The sequence below is a fragment of the Lepisosteus oculatus genome, chromosome 3 (genome assembly GCF_040954835.1).
Source record: "Lepisosteus oculatus isolate fLepOcu1 chromosome 3, fLepOcu1.hap2, whole genome shotgun sequence".
NCBI lineage: Eukaryota > Metazoa > Chordata > Actinopteri > Semionotiformes > Lepisosteidae > Lepisosteus > Lepisosteus oculatus.
In genome coordinates this window covers 54,286,896-54,299,688 of record NC_090698.1, presented here as the reverse complement: position 1 = coordinate 54,299,688, position 12,793 = coordinate 54,286,896, and the positions used below count along the sequence as shown (strand labels likewise).

The following is a 12,793-nucleotide window of genomic DNA, read 5'->3' as shown; positions in this document are numbered from 1 at the left end:
GAAGAGCAATTAATCAAAATATTGAAAGAGTATTCAATTTCTGTTTGAAGATTTTGTTCAGGTCATCTTGTCTCCAAAACTTAAAATGATTCCAGCAAATTGGGTCGTCCACAGTTTTTGACAAAGTTAGAAAACAGAAAACTATTCCAGAAAAACAAGATTAACTGTTCTATAAATGCTATAGTCCACTTTGAAGGGGAGATGCACACTGGATTTGCACTTTGGGACAATGAGAATTACAGAAACAAAACCCAATTGAACTAATTAGATATCAAGAAAATTCGAGCCAGCAGAAAGGCTAAGAGTAGAGGGAAGGCAAATGAAGATCGACGCTCCTTTACACTGCCATAAAATAATTAATTGCTTGACCACTGTTTCACAAGGTTGACTACTGTGTCAATTGTGTGTACATAAAACTATATTATGTGGGTGTTCACAGAAATCTAAAAACACTATACTCACTACAGCTATATAAAAAATGGAACCCATTTCTACCTCTCCTTCCGAACGACCTCCGCAGAGAGGCTGCAATCGGACAGAAAGTTGGAGTAAGATACACAGGTTTGACAGCACAACTCAGACCGATATACCTCCCCGGAGCCAGAACTCGACCAGCGAAATTGAAGGAAACAAAAGAGTAACAAATACCTTTTTAAATGTTGCTCCGTTCATATTCAGACTTGCTCATGAGATACGAAGAGTCTAAGTGGTAAATCACTGGAAGAGCTCTTCAGGTTCTATACAATAACTGTAGCTCAATCATTAAAAACACTAGTGGAAATGTTAGATTATGCATTGATATTTTCAGAAATTAGACTCTGTGGGGTGTTTCAGATATTGGTTTAACACAATGCTACATTTTTAGTTTGTTACTTACTGGTTACAGTCAAAACCTATAAAGTAAAATGCTAAATGGGGCAAAATGCACAGGTTGGCTTTGCACATCAGTTAACATTCAAACGCATCCCTTGCCAGTAACAAGCAAATGTTTATAACCATCATCAAGGCAGCCACAAACAGGTGAACTGAATGCAGATCAGGCATTCCTGCACTGACCTTCACTTTCACCAAGTGAAGTTTTTAAATGAAACAGTGGCTTAGGATACTACTAACAAAAGTTCATTCAGAAACATTTCAACCGAAAATCAAATTAAGCTACGAAGGAACAAGCAGAGGTTAGTTCCATGTTGAAAGCTGAAAAAAAAGATGGAAAATTTTAGTGAGCCTTCTGCAAAGCCAGACTTTTTTCTTCCCAGCTGGAATTAACCTCTACTTGTTCCTTAATATTTCAACAGTCTGCCCTTTGACATGACTGAGCATGTCTGACCTACACACCTTTAAAGGATAAATGTCAGTCACATTAAAGACTTTCTGTATTTTTTCCCCAATTCTCTCCCATATTAAAATAAATATTTCCTAAAATATACATTAAATTAAACTCAGTTTGCTACTAAAAGAATGTTGTTCAGTACTGGTGGCAAAACAAGACATTGCTGTTTGAAAAACAAACAGAAGTCTTCAACATGAATGGCCATTTTGCTCTCCAAAGTCTACCAGCGAACAAGCTCCTGTCTTGTTTGCAGTGCACACATGAAGAATGAATGCATTCAGGCAGTGCAAGCCAGAATTGCTCTCCTCACACACTCTGCAGCTGTGCCTTACATGGGAGATGACAGACCCTTGGTTTAGAAAAAGGCTGCCTTGTCTAACCAATACTGTTGTCAGCTCCTCCACTTGGAGAAAAAAAAAAGTTGTTGCTTTCATATCTTCAGAATGTAACCCCCTTAATGAAAGAAAAGGCAAACAGGTTTAAGATGAAATAGAAGTTAACCCCATTTCATGTTCAATAAGATTAAACGCTCCTATTGCCAAAATCCACATCAGAAGTGTGTACATTTACTTGCCTATGAAATGAGTCATCTGTTCTCAGTTCAAATTAAAAGCCACCCCCCACCTCATTATGTTCAATCGCTGCACTTCATCCTCCAAGTTTTTACTCGCGTAGAAATAAGGAAATAACACTTCTTTTCACGATTTAGTTAACATATGTTGAGGTTGGGGGCATGCCAGACAAGACAAGTGAGACAAATGATGACTATTAAAGCACAACCAAAGCAAAGGTGTGTTCAATTGAGGATAAACAAGACAAAAACAGGCCGCTGTGGATTTACCCACATTTAAACCCCCCCTCAGCTGCCTCTTAAACCGAAACGGTAATGCAAATGGCATATGTAAATGCTGCAGGAAAACAAACAGACCCGAGAGCGGCACAAACCTGATCTAACAAGCCGGTCAAGTCTCTCCATGCTGGGAGAGGGGACGCGAGAGCGGGGGCTCCCCGGGGTGGAGCACTCCGAGCCCCCATCTGTGAAGGAGTCCTCGTGGGTCAGGAGGAGTAGCTCTTTCACACACTTGTGACAAACGCTGTGCTGGCAGGGGAGAATCAGGGGGTGTGTGAACAGCTCCTTGCACACGGGACAGATCAGCTCCCGCTCGATGTTTTTCATTGGAACCTGAAAGAGAGATGTTGTTGTTTTGCAGGTTAATACACCCCCAGGTAACAAACATGTTAATTAAAAATACAGCCCCTTATTTACACAATAAGCAGGCTTTGACGAGCTCGTTTGACCGAATTGTGTTCCGAGACCACTGTTGGAAGTACGTGCAAGAAATCGTCTCTATTAGTTCACTTTTATAGGCGACAATCCTTTGAAGTGCACTGATCCTTAAATAAGCCCCAACAATGGTTTAAAAAACAATTAAATAGGCTGATAACCTCGGGGGCCTATTCCTTCATTGTTTTCTTTTTTTTTTTTTGGTGCTGAAGTGTGAAAAATTGACTTTTGCGCGTGACAGGTCAAATTCCTGGTTAGCTCATGTTGACGCATGGTTAAATTGTGAAAGTCTGTAAATCCACTCTTCAGTTTTTAAAAAAGGGAACTAAGGAACACAGACAGTACTTCTTGTTTCACAGACACACACAAACTAATCTTTAATAACGACGTAAGGGTGAATAAATGAACATCAACATATTTATGTATATCAGGGTGATCAATATATTTCAAAAGAAAACGGGCTTGACAAATCTTCCACATAACGCTCGGACCCTTTTACATACCCACCAAAAGAGTGTGGTTCTTTACAAGTTAAAAAAAAAACACGCTTCGACCTTGTATGTTAAAAGCCACTCTCTGGTTCAGAAGCATATGCTAAAAACTAACAAGAAATCGAAACAGTCGCATAAACCATTTACTTACCAAAATCGAGCTACGCCTCTGAGAAACAGCGGACATTGTAAACACAAGGCACAGCGCTGGAGACGTTTCCCAGCAATGGACTGATTAAAAATTAAACCCCCATCCGCAGTAAAAAAGCCGAATGAATTAAGTTCCCCGGCCGAGAGCGCACCGTGATTCCGCAGTCGAGCACCAGCGTGTCTCTGCTCTTTAAACAGTGAGGCGGCCGCAGTACAGCAGACGGGGTGGAGACACAGGCAAGATCTCCATAGAAACAGCTCCTGTGCTCAGTGCATCAAGAAGGGGGTTCCCGGTTTGTCTGCGACCTTTGCAGCATTGAGAAGATTATTTGTTTTATCGCTAATAGTTAATTCTTTTTTTGTTTGTTTTTGCTAATAGTTCAAAATGTGTAGGCTAGCTAAAGATCACGTCAAAAAGGCAAACGCTTTGTAACCTGTGAGTTCTGTAGTTTCAGTTTTACTGTATTAAGTATGATGTTAAAAATAGCCGAAAAGTTGGCCTGTGCGACTTGGCTGTCGTCTCTCTTTCACTAATTGTAATTGCTTACAAACAGGGTTAAAGCTACACGGTGACCCGGAGATAAGTGATGAGTCGATAGGCCCTAAGCAGGTCTCTTGAAAATGTGAATCTCTCAGGAGACGGCAGACTATTATTTTGTGACGTATTTAAGAAATTGGGTGTCTGTAAGTTTTATGTCTTAGTTACTAACCATTTAAAACTCTCACGTTTTGAACAGCTGGGTGTTACGTGATGTAATAAAACAAAAGTGACTCATTTAAGTACGTGATAACGCAGAAAGCGCTCTCGGCAGTCCCGCCCCTTAAATCTCCTGCTGGAGTAGCTAGTTGAAGTGCTAATTGATTCTGATAACCTTTAAAAAGTGCACAGAAACAAGTCTCCTTTCTCGATTTTGTTACCTTTCGTAAGCACACATCTGTTGATTTTAAAGTTAGCGTCGGGCACGTAAGGAGAAACACTTCGCCTTTCATTCGAGTTTCGGATAGTTTAGAACCACAGTAATGGACAAATACACCTCTTAGTACTAGGAAATTATACACTTTTTACCCAAATGCGTAATACAGATTAATATGGCAGTACTGCGTGTTGGTGTTGATGGAGGTGGAGGGGAAATGACTAGTACGTTAATGAAATAATAGTTATCACAGTCTGCTTGGAACTAAAAATATATTTGCATATACATATATTGTGCATAGGATTTATCAGTAGAGGTTTATTGAAGTAATCTAATCTGTTATTTGAATTTTATTACATGATTATGGGTATTTTAGGTAAGGAAATGCTGTTTTTTCTTAGAAAGAAAAAAAATATTTCTAAGAAGAATTGAATAGAAAGAATTATTTTCCTTAAAAGGCAATATCTCTACAGGGTTTTGGACAGGGTTAAGAATAACAAGCACTTTGTCCTTATTTGAACTAGGTTAGAGTCCTTCACAAGTTTAACTGTGTTATGGGACTGAAGGTTATCACAGTAATTTGCCATATTAAGAAATAAATGATAATGCAAGACTCCTTTTTCTTTGAGACGGTATTCATTCCAAAGATGGGCACACAACATGGTACCTGAAATTTATGGAACAAGTAATAGGTTTATTCCATGCTGAAAAGAGAAGAAAGAAAACACAATGTTTCGGCCGTGGAGCCTTGTTTAGGTGTGAAATGTTGTGTAAATGGAACTTTCAGCCGGTGTGTCTCAAGCCCATTCACAGACACGCTATCTGGTGAAGGTGGGGGTAGTGGCAATGCAGTCTTGATGCCCATCAACCCTAAGGGAATTCTGTTTGAGCACAGAATCCAGCTGTGCAAGCTTTTCTGTGATGTGGCAACGATTAATGAACCCAAACCTTCAGTACTACAAGTATTGAAAGACTAGTGAGAAACAAACCCAGTACTTTTTCATAATATGAAACCCACAATTATTTATCATAATATTATGCTTCCAGTGCTCAGACATTAAGTTAAATCACATAAATGTGCCATCTGAAGATATATAGGGAGATTGTATTTCTAAACCTACTTTTAAACTACTGTTTTTGGTGGAGATAAGATTTTTCTCAAGTTATGTCTTTAAATGTTGTCAAAACAGATGATAAGCTATTAATTAGTTATTGAGAAACAGGAAATGATTCAAAACCAGTACTGCTTTGAGAACGGACAGAATTCATGCCAACATAGAAAATGTGTTATTCGGAGCAGCTGGTATGGTACTTCAAACAATATGGTTATATATAAACAATAGGCAGCAACTGTTTTCTGTGTGTTGCACCCATCTGATTCACCTCTTTATCTACTTCAGCTTCCCAAAAAAAGCCTCAGGCTCTCTGCAAAATGCAAAGTACAGCTACTTAAACTTGAAGAGATCTTCAGTGACTTCACCACCAGATGCCAGAGTAAGACTCCAGTAACACTCTTTGTAAGGTTCTGAAAAGTTTCATGAATTATTTTCAGCAGTCAAAAGCAGACACACAACCCCTATGAAATTCATTATAAAGCTATTAATGCCTTTTAGAGTAGAACTGTTATGCTTAATTTCAGAAGAATATACTTTCTTAAGATCAAGGGGTAAAAATGTAAATCAGAATTACCAGCACTTACTCTAAGGATGCAAGAAGATAGTCTGTAAATGTCATCATGGGCACATTGTGTCTAATTTATCATCCACACATTTTTAGTCCATTTGTCCTGGTAGGGTTCAGTGATTAAAGTTACTTGACTTTGGATAATACATCAAAACAGAGTTGTCTTTAGCAGCGAGGGTGAAAACGATATTAATAACAACATCATGATTTTTAGGAATTGATGATATACTGTATTGGAAGCACAAGTGAAAAAAAATCAGAGACGCCAATAAAAAGTAGGAAATAGTATTACTGTGGGTTTTAAAAGGTTACTGTGTGGCTTGACCAGTGAAGGTGCTGACCCAGGTGCAGGATCAGTTCTCTCAGTCAGGGAGCACAATTTTGAGCCTGTGACTGGGATTCACCAACTGGCAGTGTACGATTGGATTGGCACCACCAAGCACAGGACGTGATTAGTCAACCAGGCCTCTCTCTGCTCTCAGTGACACAGCAACCACTGCATGATGTGGTACAAAGCTGGGTGGGTTGGCGGATTCTGACTACACTCCCTCATTCATCTCTGCATCAAGCTGTCTGGCTCATAACTTTGAACTTACAGTATGTGAAAAATGCTCAACTGGCAATTACAAAAGCACCAGGTAGGTATAACAAAGAAGAGTAAAAAAATGGAAATTCTAAATATAATAAAAATGTCATGTAATCATTGACCTACATGTGGGACAGCTAAACAGCTGATGGAATTCAACAAATATAGTTCTAAACAAAAGAAATGCTATTTTTTAAGATGAATCAGTCTCTCATCTAGTACATAAAGCAGTATCATAATTATAAAACCATTCTAGTTTGGATGGCTGAAAGATGAAAAGGCACACCCTGTTTCGCCAACCTGTTGCACTTCTTCACTACATTTTCAGGTCAGAACTGGCAAAGGTACTGTATTGTATTTTTACATGAACTGCAAATTAGTACACAGAAAAGTGAGTAGTTGCAGGTGTTATGTCATTGTGTCATTAAGAAACAGCAGGGTCAATATTAAGACTGTTATCCTTTCTTTTATTCTTAATACTCTACATGACAGGAGGAAACAAGAACAGGATGAGGACAAGGTGGGTCACATAGCTTGATTTTAGAAAAAAAGACGAGTATTCTATTATGTGGACTCATAAGTGTTGTCCCATTGAGTCACAAGGAGTATGGTTTGGGGAATCTGACAACAAATGACAAGTTGCATTAATCCTAACAAGAGGCCATGTAACCTATTGGTTATTTATTACTAGTACCTAATTGATTCCAATATGTCATCCTGCTGCTTGTTAAAAAGATCTTGGAGTGTAAGCTTCAACAGCTGAGACAGGCAGCTTTGTTCCGGACGCCCACAGCCCTTTCTATGAAATAATTTGTCTTTATTTTTCTCTCCTCTAGATTTCCATTTGCGACCCTTTGTCTATGTGTCTTCATTGCACATTATAAAAAAACCCTTTGGGTTGACATTTCCAAAAGTTTTGAGAATTTTGCAAACTTAAATTGAAAACCCTTGTAATCCCTTTGCTTCAAGGTTGAAGAGATTCATTCACTTTGGTCTGTCTGCATGTGACATTCAAATGATCCCAGAAATTAATTTGACCACTGTGTATCCATGGCTAATTTCAGTAATGTAGTGGTCAATACTAAAGATAACATTCTAAATGAAATTTAAGTAGCATATTTTATGGTAACAGCAAGACATCCTTCAACTTAAATTCAATTTAAGTATTCACTTTGCATTAAAGTAAAATGCATTAGACATCTTTTATATGTTGTGTATGTCCTTAGATTGGCTTAGTCAATATGATTATGCATGTGTAGAGAAAGAACAGTTGCCTTCTCCAGCCATAAAAGGGTGTTATGTTCAAAATCTACAAAAAAAAACAAAAACTAGACTGAATAAAAATCAGGTTAAGAAAAACCTCTAAAAGATATTTTAAAGTTGCAGAAGCTTAAATGTAAAACAATATATAACTTACTGTATGTATCAGATCTCTTGCCCACATAGCAAGCATGGTAGTTCACTGAAATTTATTTTTGACATAGAACTACTTACATTAGTTCTTAAAAAACAAAACTTTAAAGAAGAGAAATAATTTAAAGAGAGAATCATAACTTTAACCTAATATTAAAAACAAACTTAATAGCAACTTACGAATGCCAAAAATATTTCCTGTCAGAAAAGCACCTACAAGTGTATTTTTACTTTATCATATTTTAAACAGGATGGATTAAGATAATCCTGCTATAGTTAATGTAGGTAAAATCTTTTTCAGAAGAGTAGTTTTCAGATCTCTCTGTATCTGGGGTGGTTCTTTCTGTCCACAGTGCACGGGGCAATGATGTGGCTGGTGTCATGCCCGATTATCTTAGCTTTCCCTGAAAGGCAGCTCAGTGGTTCAATGCACCACTAATAGGATCTGAAACCTTCTCTGCTAATCGCTTGTTTGGATCTATTCCAGCACATAAGTAATCAATTTTAACCCCTTGATAATGCCAGGGAGAAGATTGTATATAATTTGAAAACAATTCTTCAGGAACATAAACTCTTAACCCCATTAAAATCATTATTATGATGAAAACAATGGATCTGAATTCATTCCGTGATTCAGGACATTTATCTTTGTCTTACATATATGCAACATACTTACAAATTAAAATTCAATCATGTTCAAGGGAATGCTGAATCAGTGAATAGCTTTATTTCAGGAAATCAATTCTGTAATACAATACATTAACCCTTCTGCAACCATACTGTATGATATATATAAAGATTTAAGAACATACTGGTATTTATTTACTACTTAAGAAAATTCATAATAAACCTATAGAATATTTTCTATTTTAGTTTTCTCTGATTCCAATATTTGTTACTCTGATTTAATACATTCCTAGCAATGTGAACAGTCAACTTTAAGTACTTGTCATACTGTGATGAGCCCTGTTGGACATTTTCCTCTAAACAGTTACCTCATGAAAAAGGACACTTGAAATATGCATTTAACCTCTGTAATTAACTTTAATTTTGTATACAGATTGTAACTCATGGGACACTTTTTTCTAGTGCAGTACTGCAGGGTACCACTCCCTCAGTTAGCAAAATCAGTGGATGTCCATTACTGAAAACAAAAGCCTGTTTGGGGTGAAATGGTTTCTATTAGTGTGCAATTATCTCCCGGTAGAAAACTTCCATCTTGTGAACTTCATGTATTGATTTTTTCCTTGGGCAGTAATACTGCATACTGTACACGTTATGCCTTTCAAACATTCCCCAAAAATCATTATTAATGATTATTAATTTTATTAATATTTTTTAAGTCTTAATTTCTGAACTAAATGTGAGGGAAATAGAAAAGTTTGCACATTAAAATCTTTCATTTCTTTTCCTTAGAAATCAAGAATGGATTATGTACCATTTTACTATAGGACAATTCTTTAGACTTGGTACTTGTTTCAGAAATTCACAGCATACAGTCATATATTGTTATAAACAAGCGTGCCTGACAATATTCAAAATCAAGTCAATTCATTTCTAATTGGCTTTTGAACCGCACGGTTTCTGTACTTTCCCCCACATTTTAATTACAAAATTGCATTTCTGAGAGAACTGGATTCCTTGTATGGAAGGAACTGTATTTGCTTTGTACTATTATACGAATACAATACGTCCCCTGCAAAGCAGAAGATCCTTGTTCTACCACGCCGTTATCTCCAGCCTTGCTGTGACGTCGGTTTCACCGGTCCTTCACAACCTGTCATATTCAATTGTTACATTGTTTCCTTATTGTATTGGCGAGAAACAACCCTTTGGAGAAAATCTGCATTACCATGGTAGCACGGCTGCGTTTCTGTATTCTCATAACGAAAATTATGTTACTAGCACATCATCAAAATTAATCGATGTCGTACTTTTTAAGACAAAGAATATGCACTTGCTGTCTTGCAATTACTGTTAAACGAGTCACAGCTTTTACACGCAGTCAACGGTGCTAGTATACTGCGGACTCCTTCATGGACCAGAGTAAGGACAGCACAAAACTAAATATTCATGCATACTTGCACTTCGGGACTTCTCCAGCAATTCTGAACGATTGTGTTTTTTCTTTCCAGTTGAACACGCTAGTAACTTTCACCTCAAGAAACACGTATTTTTACTGCCAGAAAGCTAAAAATAGGCTTTAAACCGCTGTAAGGAAGCTTCAGTATTCCATGACTGGCAACACCCACTTTTTTGTGGCTTTCATAAAATGACAGATGCGGTACTTAGATCTGTCATGACTGCCATTATCATCACTGTTTATAGCTGGAGTTCAACCACGTTTAAGGACACTGCTTGCATTCAGTTTCTTTACTACGTTTTAAACGAATACATTAAGGACCACACAGAAAGCTCAATTCAGTAATAAATTCGAATTTTTCACACATAGTATTTTAAATTCTTAATAGTTCTTAATGGTAAAAAAATGTAGTGTTTGCACTTACCTCGCCTTTTGTTATCCTCTCGACTATAGACCCAAATTCAGACATATCTTCTGAATCGGACATGTTTAGAGAGTATATTACCAAAACAGCGAGAGTTGAAATGTACTGCAATATGTGCGAATTTGACCTCCACCAGGTCTGCCTCTCTGTTGTACGTGTTTCGGGATCAATGTGTCTTGGACACACTGAAGACGATCAATGACTTTTATCTTAAGTACCCGGTATATCCGACATAAAAGATCCACAACCGCAAATGCACCAGGCTGCCTTGAGGTGAAAATCTAAGTACCAAAGGACTCATCTTTCTCCGGACGAAACCCCGCCTCCATTATCCTTCCCTGGGCGTGAACCAAGATATTCGATTACCTTGGGTAGCAGTGTCTGCAAAGGAGTGCTTTTTATTGTTTTATTATCCTTGGTTGAATGGAGAAACTTTCTTGCAGTAATTGTACTGTAATAAAAAGTTTATTACTATTTATGCTGCAGTTATGTTCCAGCGTTCTGTATGGTCTTAATTCTTTTAAATTAAACAAAAATAAAAAGGGAAGGGATAACTCATAAGCACTATATTATATGGTTGGAATTAGTATTATGTAATCCAGTAATGAAATTAATTAAAATCGTCATTTGACTTTTATTAGAAATACTACATGGAACAAAAAACTTGGTTCATTGTAAATCACCACTGACTTCTAAGCAACATTGTACCGATGCTCCTCAAGGCGTATTGCTGACCTGATGTTGCCCGCCGTCGTCAGCTATAAGCTGCTTTTTTCATTCTTAAGAAGGTCGTAAGAAGCTTAAAGCGAATATTTCCAATAATATAAACGCGTTTCAAATAGATTTAAAAACATTTCACCTCTTTTGATTTTACTAATCTACGAAACAACTCATACGTTATCTAATTTAGATAATTAGAAATCTAAATTAATCTACAGTATACGTTGCTGCATAACCAAACTCGCAGCAATCACGATGTAAAACACAACGTATTTGAAAAAACGGCAAAGCCCGAAAAGACGGACAGGTGGTGAATTTTATTCTCTGCGCTCTGTGGAAAATAGCTAAGCATATTTCCCATATGGAGTACCGTGTTGGTCATCGACTGTAGGATTTTACAATTGGCATTGTGACGCGGACTGATTAAGTAGCTGCATTCATGTGCATCTGGTCGACAAAGGTTAAACTGACCTCATTTAATACAGCTTTCTTTCATTTCAATATTCAAATGTGTATATAAGACGCCAGATTCCGAGCGAAAGGGAGAAAGGCATTAAAACCACTCCTATAAATGGCTGGACACAGGGCAGGGGCGGGATTTAGCAGTCATTAAGCAGGCCTGTTACTATACTGCAGATCCGTTTTATTTTCACAATAACAGGATCGTATAAGAGTGGGACATTCGGCCGTTTAAGCCACAGATCCCAGTACTGGTCATATCTGGAACCACCACCCCCTCCCCTGTGGGAAAGGAGAGATATTTAGAATAATCAATCACACCCAGCCAGCACATTTCAGGGAGATAGAGGGAAGTGGAACACCTGACAACATGCAAACTTCACACAGGTGCTCAAAGCTGGAAGCCTGAAACCCAGATCCTAGGGCTTGCGAGATAACCAACACCAACAATTGCACCCCAATTGTCAGGGAATGGGTGAGCTATTGTGTACTTAAATAGGAATTATGCCATTGAATAGTGAACAAAGACAACAGGACAGTCACACTTAGACAATAGACAATACAAATAACTGTTCCTTTTTATTTTAGAATAATTGTAAGAATTCTTCATCATAGAGCACATGTAATACTCCCTGGCAATAAAAGTTTTAATTCAGTCTTAAGTGGAGTAGAACTACTTTCATTCACTTTACAGGTTTATAAGTAGGTACTTGTAAGTACATTCTGTTTATTTTCAGCAAAGCAACATTTGATTTTTAGAATTGCAGCAGTGTAATTGCCAGTATTTAGTGAAATGGTAAAGAAAAACTATCTTACGGTGTTAAAACTGGAGTATTTCATGTCTTCTGGAAATGCAGACAAATTGAGAATGTAAGATTGGTTACAGAAGGCAAGATGTCACTTGATCTTTCTCATTTGATAGCAAGTAGGTTAGTGATTCAAGAACTCCTTGAAGAAACTAGCCAAATCGGTGAAACTGCTTATGTAGAACTCATCTCACTTTTACTTCATTTTAAACACAAATTGCAGGTGATGTTTGTCAGTGTCTTTCAGAATTCAGAATGTGTTTCAAATTTCAAATCTTCTGTTTCAGTTTGCATACATTATTTAAATCATTTTATATGTACTGTGTACCTTTCCAGACCGTTAGAATATACAGTATTTGACATATGACTATGCAAATATAATTTGACTTTAGAATCAGTAACTGTCTATATTCAACATTTTACAATCTGTCCAAGTGTCCTGTTCTCTA

The 12,793-nt window shown here is 37.3% G+C and overlaps 1 protein-coding gene and 1 long non-coding RNA gene across 5 annotated transcripts in view; one reads left to right on the top strand and one right to left on the bottom strand.

Moving 5' to 3' along the window:
- The window catches only part of trim36 (tripartite motif containing 36), a 34,386-nt gene extending 23,670 nt beyond the window's left edge, over positions 1 to 10,716 (bottom strand). Inside the window, exons 1-3 of one of the 4 annotated variants that reach the window (XM_069187255.1) lie at positions 10,360 to 10,716; positions 2,276 to 2,513; positions 496 to 525 (exon numbers count right to left, since the gene is read on the bottom strand). In XM_069187255.1, coding sequence (XP_069043356.1) covers positions 496 to 525; positions 2,276 to 2,513; positions 10,360 to 10,422 — 331 coding nt within the window. In that variant the 5' untranslated portion in view covers positions 10,423 to 10,716. Of the gene's footprint in view, positions 1 to 495; positions 526 to 2,275; positions 2,514 to 3,257; positions 3,946 to 10,359 lie in introns of those variants that run through there. The other 3 variants (XM_069187256.1, XM_069187257.1, XM_069187259.1) reach the window with 3 other exon arrangements.
- The window catches only part of LOC107079894 (uncharacterized), a 25,375-nt gene continuing 18,158 nt past the window's right edge, over positions 5,577 to 12,793 (top strand). The window contains exons 1-2 of the long non-coding RNA XR_001480802.2: positions 5,577 to 5,664; positions 6,932 to 6,959. This is a non-coding gene — a long non-coding RNA (uncharacterized lncRNA). The remainder of the gene's footprint in view (positions 5,665 to 6,931; positions 6,960 to 12,793) is intronic.